This window comes from Egretta garzetta, unplaced genomic scaffold (assembly GCF_000687185.1).
Source record: "Egretta garzetta isolate BGI_Z169 unplaced genomic scaffold, ASM68718v1 scaffold670, whole genome shotgun sequence".
Lineage (NCBI taxonomy): Eukaryota > Metazoa > Chordata > Aves > Pelecaniformes > Ardeidae > Egretta > Egretta garzetta.
Window position 1 is genome coordinate 11839 of NW_009258391.1, and position 10609 is coordinate 22447.

The following is a 10609-nucleotide window of genomic DNA, read 5'->3' on the forward strand; positions in this document are numbered from 1 at the left end:
GGAAAGAGCTGGCATGATGAAATAAATACTGTGATTGATCTTTGATGCTGAGTCAGTTTATGTGATCATGTGTATGTGTGCTTGTTTTGTATATGTATACAACAATATTACTTAGATTCTGCAAATGCAGATGCCAAAAGAGACAAACATTAGAATACCTGTTGCCAAGTACCATCCCCCGTGAAGTTATACAGTATCAATAAATTGCAAAAGCAGCCAGGTTAAGATCAATGTTAGAACACTCAGGTATGTTACTGAAGGCTTTGAGCCAGTATATGATTTTCTGAGATTTGGGAGCATAACAAGCTTTGAAGCCTAGCCATCCTAGAAGAAAAATAAAGCTTCATCCCTGTCACGAAAGCACTGAAGAACAATAGGACATGATATTGAAAGGAATTTGATTTCAGTTTGAGCACACCATGGGGATTCCAGAAACCTTTTCATCAGCTGTAGATATGCTATGTGAAGTATCTTTCCACATATAAGTGTTTCCTTCTTCCAAAGTCCTTCTCTATTATATAGATAGGTTGTAGATCATACCTTCCACAAACATCTGCTTCTCCCCTCTTCCCTCTTTCTCTTTCTCTCATACTTAGAACAGTAAGTCCACCCCATGTGGATCTTGAGGCTTTTGTGTGACATCAAAATATCTCAACTACTGTAACTGCTCTCTTTATTAGAAATGAAATTAATTGAGTGAAGAGAGGACAATGCGTTAGATAGAAAATGTTCTTGATCCCTATTTTAACAGATTTTGTTGGGTTTGCCAGTTCCCAGTCAAAAGCAAGCGACCTGTAAGATATATTTTATGCCCACATTCCTTGGTGTGGAGGTTAATGTAGTCTAAAAACTGGATGAGGGTTACCATTGTGTCGAGACCAACAGAGTCTCTCCCTAATTTGGTCTCCTGCTGTTTGCTCTCAGTCTGTGCTAACCAGCTGAGTTGTTCTGTCAAACCAACCTGGTTTACTTCTTTCTGCCTCGAAAGCCCTCTCACAGAGAAGGCTTTCAGTCTTGACAAGCTCTGAAAATAGAGCAATACCACACAGGAAGATTTTCTTCTTCAACTTTGGAGTCTTTTCAAGAGGTGATGAATTAATGAAAATATTAACCTATGCTGCCCTTCATTTAAGGTAGCTCCGGCTTCATTTATATGCAGTTCTTGGGAACCAGCTGGTTTCAGCAAGACCATGAGAGAAATGGAAAGGCATGAATGAATATTATTTCGAAACGCAAAGGACTTCCTTTGTTCGAGGAGCAGCTGAGTAACCACCATTGCTAACTGCAAAGACTTCTGTAATTTTATGGAGATGGATGTAAATATTCCCCACCCAGACTTCCATTGATACAGACAACTTAGACAAATACAATTTTTTTTTCTGTTGTCTCTGGGGTTTGGGTTGTGGGTTTTTTAGGGGAGGGGTGGTATTTTGTTGTTTTTTCTTCATGAAGCGTTTGAAGAATGAGGAAAACATAACTAAAATACACTTAAAATGTGAAGCTACAATGGATCATTTGATGACAGGTAACCTATTTTTTGGGTGAACTCAGGAATAAGAGATCAGGAATGTAAGATAAATAAAGCTGCCTGTGCTTTATGATTGTGTCCACTCTTATTTTAATTATGACATGATGAAGAAGTATGTTTATGTTATTCTGATGGCCTGGTTATAGCACATAAACTAGCCTTTTTAGAGCAGATGCTAGGGACATCTGGAAGGTAGCAGCCAAGCAGAGGTCCCCAGCTCTTGGCTCAGTAGCGTACTAGATGCTTACCACAATCAATAGCCAGATGACGCATCGTTATCGACAAATGGCGACTGACGAACTCCAAAACTTCCCAGTAGAGTTCAGGATTTAAAGCTCAGAGGAGGATGTGGCCTATAGCTGCAGGTTATTATCTTTCCAGACCACAGACCACCAGCAACTTCAAGGACTAACTATGTGCCTTTAAAATCAGCCTTTTAATGCAAAACAGTAGAAAGAGGATACAAATGGGATGTCTTAGCTAGAATTATTTCTATAACACAGGGAAAGGATTTTTGTCTTTGATACGATGCCACTGATCACTTATAGAGAAAGTGTGCTTTACTGACTGTGGTTTGGACATTCTGGGTTTAAAGGAGAGAGCAGGATGTTGGAATTAGGGAACATTTGTAGGTCAGTCTTTCTCTGTTTACTGTTTAAGTAAATCACTCAGCCTCCCTGTCTGTGTTTTCCCAGCTGTGTGTATTATGAAATGCAGCTCATCCCACAGATCTGTTTTAAGGACTGGTAGGTTCCGTTAATACCTGCCAAGGGATCTGACTAAAGAAAGCAGTGTAGAAATACAGAGAAGCCAGATTTTCCCAACAAAAATTGCAACTACTTGCAATTTTTAGCCAGAGACCAGGTCCTAAAAGGCTCACAGCGACATGAAAGCTTCTGTTAGGAAGCTCAAACACAGGCAGAAGAAGAAGTTGGCTTATATCAACCGTTTTCCAGATGCCACCTAGAACTAAACCACTCCCCCTAGGCTGTAAATGTTCCACTTGGCTGCCTATGGACAACTCCTGCAGCTGGTTTGGAAGAGTACTGGAGAGTTCCAGTCATGTCCCTTGTGCTGGAAAAGGACAAGAGGTGACATTAAACTGCTGTACTTCTGCCTCATTCAGAGATTTTTCACAGGGGGTTGATGTTATCCTAAAGGAGCTACCTTAACTAGTTTTCTAGGGCATGAGGGAGAATGGGGGTTTGAAACTGTGGTTTTACTAGTTATCTCTAATCTGATTAAGAAACCCTAAGCAGCCACATTTCAGGAACCACGTTCCCGTATTTACACATGTGTATACATTCTTGCTCAAACCCACCAGCCTGAAGAGCTCTCAGAAATCCTTCAGTTAATTGAATATATTGCTAAGTGGGGATTGGCAATAGAGTGTCTCAGAGCTGAGTATGGGCTTTGGATCAGATTCAAATCATTTACTATCATGTGAGAGGAAAAAAAAAAAGAAAAACATTAGAATTGTGATTGTATTTTGTCTTCTGGTCGAATCCTTTCAGAAAGCCAAGGTGTTGACTGGCTGAAGGAGAGCTGGCTGCTGGAGGAGACCTCTGCTCATGGCTCATTTGTACACACATGGCACAATATTATTTGCACCACTTCAGTAGGAGTTTGAAGGTTGAGTACATTTCGAAGTCAGACCCTTGTAGGGTGAGGACTTTGTGATGCCCAGGCTTAGGCATTTAAGCTGGCTAAGGACTGATTTCCTTAGCCTCCTTCTGCAGACAACAGGTAGCCATGGGTTCCTCCAGGCAGTAACGTTCAGATCCTAATTTACCCCAAGCACCTAAAATAATTGGATGTTTGCAAGGTGCAAAACTGATTCTACTTCTCACTTGGATCCAGTAGCTACATTAATTTTCAACACTTTATCTGTTCTGTTTGACTTGCTTTTATTTGCAATAGAAAATCTCCCTGCCCATCCAAGAAGAAGAGGGACTGTCCTAGAGTGCTTATAACCAGCTGGTCAAAATGAAGAGAGATAACACAACTGCCATTTTTATCTACATTTACAACAAAGCTATTTGTGTGGACAGCTGCTTAAAAAGATAATCTAGTAATTAAGCTATGTTACTACAAAAAATTAAGTGGAGTTTTTTTGAATTGGCATCTGGAAGTGGTGTTTGGGAAGGATCTGAAGGGGAAGTGCTAGAAATGGGAATAATCCTCATTAGCAGGTCGCAAGGGATACAGGCGGCACTGAGTGTGCAGCTTACTGCAGCAATGCCAGGAACAGGGAGACAGGGGCAGAAAGGCCTGTCTAAATTTATTTAGTGCACGTAGCCCTGCCAGGGCTTCTCAGGTCTCCGGGTCTATAATTCAGGCTCTATTTTGCACAGCAGTTCCGCAAGTGCTCCGTTTGTTTGTGCTCTGTCTGCTACCTGAGGGGATAACCCTGAAAGTAAACAAGTAGTAAATATTGGACCAGCCCTCAGCCACAATGAGTCACTTTCTCGTAGCAAGTCATGGAGTCACCGCTGGCAAATTTCAACCAGCAGAATGCTGTATGTTGGTATGTACCTTGAAAAGAAAATATGCATCCTTAGAGTAGGGAGGGAATGAAATCAGGCGCTCAAACACATAGGCTACTTGGCCCTTGGTACAGACACAAGTCTGCCACAGGCGGTCAATCGCTAGAAAATGTATTCTGATACAGGATCTGGAAAAGCTGTCTGCAGGGAGAGGCAGCATCTAGCAGGCTGCTCTGAATCCATGCTGAGTGCCGGAAGGTGGCTTCACCGGTGGGCAAAAAAATGTCATTGGAGGTATGATTGAAAACAACTGAAAAATGCATTAGTTGCTATAATTTTCTCAACAGCAAATGCACAGTTTGAATTTTGTCACACACCTGAAGGTTACTGCACTTTTCTTTTTTGTGCTCTTCCCTTTTGAGGTTTTTTATTACCAAATCATTTGGGGATTATGACATATTTCTGTTACCATATAACATGTATTATCTTCTTTTCACTTTGAAAATTATTAAAAGTTAAAGAGGAAGTCTTCATGGGAGGCAGGAGGTGAAGACCCTTACACTAATTCTTATTTCTCTTTTAAGTAGCTACTTGAGCTAGTTAAAGCTAGGGTAGAAACATGAAGTAATAAGTGACTGGATGCTAATCCAACCAGAGCGTTGTTGAGAGTGATCAAGGAAATCACCCTTGCTGCATCCTCTTAGCTGGCAATTACATTTAAACCAAGCAAGAGTCAAACCTCTTGGCTTCACTGTCACACATTTTGTCTTTGATTCCTACCAAGTGTGTTTTGCTTTCAGATTTTCCTTCTCTGCGTGTACCCTGAAGTGCAAAGGCCATACAGCATCTTCAAAGGTGCTACAAATGGCCAAAGGCAGCTTGTCTTGTGAGTGGTTTTGAACTGACCAAAATAATGTCTCATGTCTCTTCCAAGGTCCTTGGGAAGGGTAGGCTTCAAGTATAATACACAGGACTAATATTTACTAGAAATGGTGTGATAAATTTTGCCTCTGCTTCTGTTTCTGAATCAATCCCTAAAAGACCATGATTTTTTTCCCACCTAATTTATTTGTTGTGTGGAATTCCAGGTAATGTGCTGGGTAATTTCCTTCAGCAATTACACGAGCAGTTCATTATCAGTGCTCTAAATTAAATATTTCAAAGTGGAGCATTTGCAGTGGAGGTCAGAAATTGTATGATAGATTTCATTTCCCCCAACAAATGACTGGACCAGGTTCTCAGTAACTCTCTCACAGCAGCTCTGATGCTGCAAGCCATTGGGATGCTTGAGTTCAATGAACAAATAAAAAATGTATTTTCCTTAGGCAGATTGATATGCAAGCGCTAGTATTCGCCATGCTTGCTGCCATGATCCTGCAAACTTAGTCATACTCTTCTTCTGCTTTCGGAAGCCTCATACTGATTAAATGAAAAAAAAAAACAACCCAACCCAAAAAAACCCTTGCACATGTTTAAGTCAGTTATGAAGGTTCAGATTCACAAAGAAAGGACCCATCTACAAGACCAGGTGCTATTTGGATTGATGAACCCATTTGCACAGCTTATAATTATTAGGTGTACAGGAAATTTCATTAAAAGAGTACCTGAACCTCAGGTGTTTGATGTACTGAGCTGTTGCTCAGTCACTCAGGGCCAAAGTCTCTGTCTCAGGACCTCTATGTTTAGTGCGTCTGACTGCTCCATAGTGCCAGCCCACAGCAGAACTGGTTCATATGAGCGGTTCCTAAGGGAACAGTGTTTTCCAGTTTTGGCACTAGTTTTGGATCTGGGGTTTGGTTGGTTGGTTTTTGTTCATTAGTTCATTCCTTTTTTGCTCCACCCTGTGATCTGGAAAGGGCTGATGCACAGCATACTAACTTACACTAGTTCCTGCATCCTTAGCTAGCACTAGTAATTAGCATCTACACAGTGCTTTACATCTTCAAAGGCCTTCAGAAATATTGATGAGCAGAGGCTCTTCTGTGATAGAGGAATGTGGGAAACGCAACAAAAAAAAAGGGGTCTTGGGACCAAAACATGGCTGGCTGACTTCATATGGTCACCAAGCAAATAAGCTGCTGCACTGCCTATTACGCCAGACGCACAGAACTGTCTTTAAGGTGCCATTGATGACAAGTTCATCACAGCTTGGTTTCCTCAGTGTGTTAGGGACTGTGGAGTTAAGAGGAGGTTAATCAGGATGGCTTTGCTTCAGGTGGTTTGAGGCAGTGTGAGCTATGTTAGTGCTGGTGACCTAAAAATCTGCATGCACTCAATTTGAAAAGCAGGGCAGTAGTTGGCCTTTCACAAAAGTAGGATCATGTCTGCAAGAGAGAATCAAGTGACCCAATGTCTTCTCTTACTCCCCTTCCCTTCTATCCCAAACGCATGAGCAGGGAATATGGAAAAGCCACCACTGCTATTATATACTTTGGCCAAATAAAAAAAGGGCAGAGCAACCTCCTTCCAGCCTCCTCCCAAGCAGACCTCTGACAGGACCCATGTTTGGCTTCCTTTACCTAAGTATGTTTCTCACCTATTATCAAGGGTGGGATGTGTATTGCAGGTGTATCTTTTCTCCTGGGCTTCTTCTGCTCCAGTTCAGTGATCTGAGAGCCTGGACTCACTCTCTCTCTCTGTGGCTTCTCTGTGATACCATATCTTTTCAGCAGATTATCAGAAAAGTCTGAAAGTATGCCTGCAGAAAAGGAAAAAAAAAAAAAAAATAAAATGCCACTTCAGCCTTGTTCACATCAAAGAAATTTGCACCCATGTAACTTTCCCAGTGACTACTCTGAAGAAAGGCTGCACGAGTGGCTGCTCTGTTCTGCAAGGTGTACCTACTCTTCAGGTTTTTGCAGTGGTATACCTTTCCTCCAAGTCAATTATATCCCTATAGGCAGCGATGCTGTCAGGCCACCTGGTTTCTGGTTGTACTTAATGGACTGAACTGCAGCCCATCAGAAATCATGGTAAAGATGAGTGCAATCTTCTATTCCAGAACCTTAGACATCTTACCAAAGTAGTTTAATCATACAGATGTTCAAGCCTCTCCTTGGGGGTAATGTGACGACACGGAAATTTTAACTAGCCTAGCTCTGTTTTCTTTATGATATGGCTACTGTGGAGCACAAAATGCACCTCTCCAGCCTCTGAGCCACTCTTCCCTAAAAGAGAATAGCTGAGGGGCAGGCACATGTGAGAGGTGAGCAGAGTCAAACGTGCTGCATTCAGTATCTGGATTACAAACACTGGAAAATCCCAGCTGCTTGTTTGTGATTTGGTGAATTGTTGTGGGCACGTGGGGGACCGTGCGAGTAGTTACCAGCCAACTCCTCTGTGTATGTGCAGCATGGGAAGAAGAACTCAATGCAGTGGATACAAGAGCACAGCTCTCTCCCTGGAGGGCACAACAAGGAGTGTTTGTTAGCAGAAAGAAGCGACAAACATTTATTCCCACTGCTGGTCTTGGAAGATCATCAGCTTTCAGTGGCGGTCTCCTGCTCATTCTTCCCTTCCCCAGGTTGGTGGCATTTGGCTCTTGAACTTCAGAGGTCTGTAGATGCGCAGCAGCAGGGAGCATCCTACAAGGAGCCCCTTTGTTGCTGCGGTGGTTTCTGGCTTCTCAAAACACCCTTGCCGGAGTCCCATAAGCACAAGAGCCCTGAGATTTCCAGGAGGAGCAACCCACAGCCGGCTTGTGCACCTCTCGTCTCCCCCCAGCCTTGCTCCCATTCAGCCTCCCCCAGAGGAAGCGCTAGGTACATGTTGCACAAGAAAGTAGAGGGGCTGAACTGGATCCTTTTTGATTTTGGACCAGATCGAACCTGGGCATCTAGCATGGCTCAGCAGCTAGAGGTAGGCACACGTAGTTTATCCTGTAAAGGCAGTAAGGCTATGAGCTCCAAGGGAGCACGTTTTTCAAGAGCATGCAGGCACTCACCTTGGTATTCCCAGACCCTGTGAGAAACCCCCTCGTCTCACAGGGAATACCTTTGAGAAAATCAGCCCTCTCCATTTGCCTGCCTTCCCAGGCACACATGGCGTGGAGCTGCGTTCTCGCTCACCTCCAAGGGCATGTAAGGGAATGAGGGGTCTCTGGACTTTTGCCCATGTTTAAGCCCCTCAGCTGAGTTGGGATTTCAAAGTCAAGGGATGTATTGCTCACCTGTTAGGGGTGGTGGGGTGTGTAAAGCCGGTGTATCTTTTCTCCTTGGCTTTTTTTGCTCCTGTTCGGTGTTTTGGGAAGCCTGGATGGTTTTACCTTTTCTTGGCTTCTTTTTGAGGTCACAGCTCTTAATCAGCTGCTCTGAAAGATCCTCTGGGGGGGGGGGGAGGAAAAAAAAAAAAGATGAATAGAAATTGACACTGAGGGGAAATAATAAACCAGATGGCGAAAAGAAAAGCTTTAATAATACTGCTTTCATCCAAGTAGATTAAAATGCCTGTGGAGAAACATCTCTTAAATAGAAAGTGAGTACAAGAGGCCTCTGTGCCCTACTACGTGGGAGTCAAGTGACTTAGGTGGTCCTCCTGCTTTGTAGGTGGCAGGCATAAAGCAGGGGGAGAGCGTTGTGGGCAGCTGTGTGCTGCATGGCAGAGGGAAGGCGGCACCATGGGGCGCAGAGGCCCCACGGCCACTCCTGTTTGGTCCAGAGCTGACTACGTGGGGCTGTCTTCAAGAGCCACAAGGGCACTTTTGTGAAGGAAAGATTTGGGGGTGGGGTGGGGGGGTGTCAGCCTGAACTATTGGTAAGCCGAGCCAGTATATTGTTCCCTTCAAGAACTGGCTTTATTTCCAGAGCTGCTGAGCAGCTGGTATTTGCTTTTGATTTATATAACATTACACTGGATTTTTGGTTTTCTCTTAAAGTAAGCCTTGACTCCGATGACTCAGATGGTCGGCACCGTTTTTCTGCAAGGATCTACATTTCTGCCTGCTTATGCAAGCTGAAAATATTGAATCTAGCCTGTCATTAGTATCACCACGCAAACCAATGCTTTGATTTCTTAAACGTTGCTTGTTTGGCTTCAGCAGGGCCCCCTACCCCCACCCAACCCCTGAGTGCAGACTTGGGTGCACCAGGACTTCATTCCAGGCTCTCTCACACTATTGAGGCAGCCATATGCCTGCGAGCCTGGGGGTAGACATGGGAAGGACAGTTTTACTTGATGATCTTAAAGGTCTTTTCCAACCTAAACGAGTCTATGATTCCATGATTCTAAGTCCCTGGAAGATGTGGGGTCTTTTTCTGGCCCTCACAGGCTTCCCGCATGTTCCTAATGAGCTCATTTAACTCCCTGCTGCCTCAGTTTCCAGTCTCTAGAACGGGACGCGTTCTGTATTTATTTAAAGAAGTAATTTTATTGAACAATTCTGCTTGGTATGCCAGCAGTTGTAAAAGCGGTGCCTTTGGCTACAAATGCTGTGTGGCAGAGGCAGAACTAGGATGCCTTCCTTGCAGGCCAGATAAACAAAGTTTATAAAATTGTGCTTGCCTGCGGTGAGACACCTTTTTTTTTTGACAAGCTACTGAAATTGCATTTGTGTTTCATTGTTGTCATCACAAGGGCAACAACGAGCAAATAGATTGTTGTTTCTGGGTTGCTAAATCTTCATGACAATTTTGCAAGGCGGGAGTGCAGTAATAGCATTTGAAGCAGAGGCAAAGACCATGAATATGCAAAAAGGCACATCTATCAAGTATGAAGTCTGGTATTTAGGAGTGTGGCGGAGAAAAGACGCCTCTGGTACTCTCAGTGCAAAAGTTATGTATGAACCTATATAGAGGTTCAAGAGAGGAAACAGATTGACAATGAAGGAGAAAAAGTATTTAGAAAGCCACACCAGTGCAGGCAAAGGGGGTGTTTGAAACCTTTTACCGAACCTGCATATGGAAAATGTGTTCAGGGAAGGCTCATCTATATCCTAGCTTTTGGTTTATTGCAGTATAAATGCAGAAACTGCTCAACTTCTTCTACCAGGGGAAAGAACAATGACTCTTTTTCCTTTCTCCTCTTTAATTAACTTCATCTTAGAGCTTCGGCTAATATTTATATGCAGGAAAAACACTCTTTGCCTCTCCATCTGGCATCAGAAGTGTCAGCAGAAGGTGTAATCTATCGGGTTTCATGAGGGCTCAGTTGTGTTGCTGGAGGGGAAAAACGGGCACTGGACAGGACCTAATGATGTGAAGACAACACCTCTCTAATTACTGCAATGACATCATCTAATAACACTTACCTAAATGGTTACAGTGTGAATCTCGCTTGTCCAGTCTGTCTTCTGGGATATCAAGTGGCTGAACACATTCTGTTGACATCATTGAAATGGGCTTTTCTCCCCCTCTGAAGCTACCACACCACAAAAAAAAAAAAAAGCAGCAGCATGACATAAACCAGACATATTGGTGTTATATATCCACTTGCTAGCCAGATCATGAGAAGCTCTTGTTTCCAGCTGCTCTTTGTCATGCAGTCTGCTGGCCTGATTTTGCTCACATGTGCAAAGAGATGCATTTATTCACTGCCTTGGTTATACATGCAATATCCCATTTTTCCACCTACCTTGCTGTAAGCAGCCCACACTAGCATG

At 43.3% G+C, this 10609-nt stretch overlaps 1 protein-coding gene across 1 annotated transcript in view; it reads right to left on the bottom strand.

Annotated features, from left to right (window-relative positions):
• PPP1R17 (protein phosphatase 1 regulatory subunit 17) overlaps positions 1 to 10340 on the bottom strand; it is a 10845-nt gene extending 505 nt beyond the window's left edge. The window contains exons 1-3 of the mRNA XM_009642544.2: positions 10259 to 10340; positions 8183 to 8335; positions 6551 to 6712 (exon numbers count right to left, since the gene is read on the bottom strand). Coding sequence (XP_009640839.1) covers positions 6551 to 6712; positions 8183 to 8335; positions 10259 to 10340 — 397 coding nt within the window. The remainder of the gene's footprint in view (positions 1 to 6550; positions 6713 to 8182; positions 8336 to 10258) is intronic.
• Between the last annotated feature and the right edge of the window lie 269 nt (positions 10341 to 10609).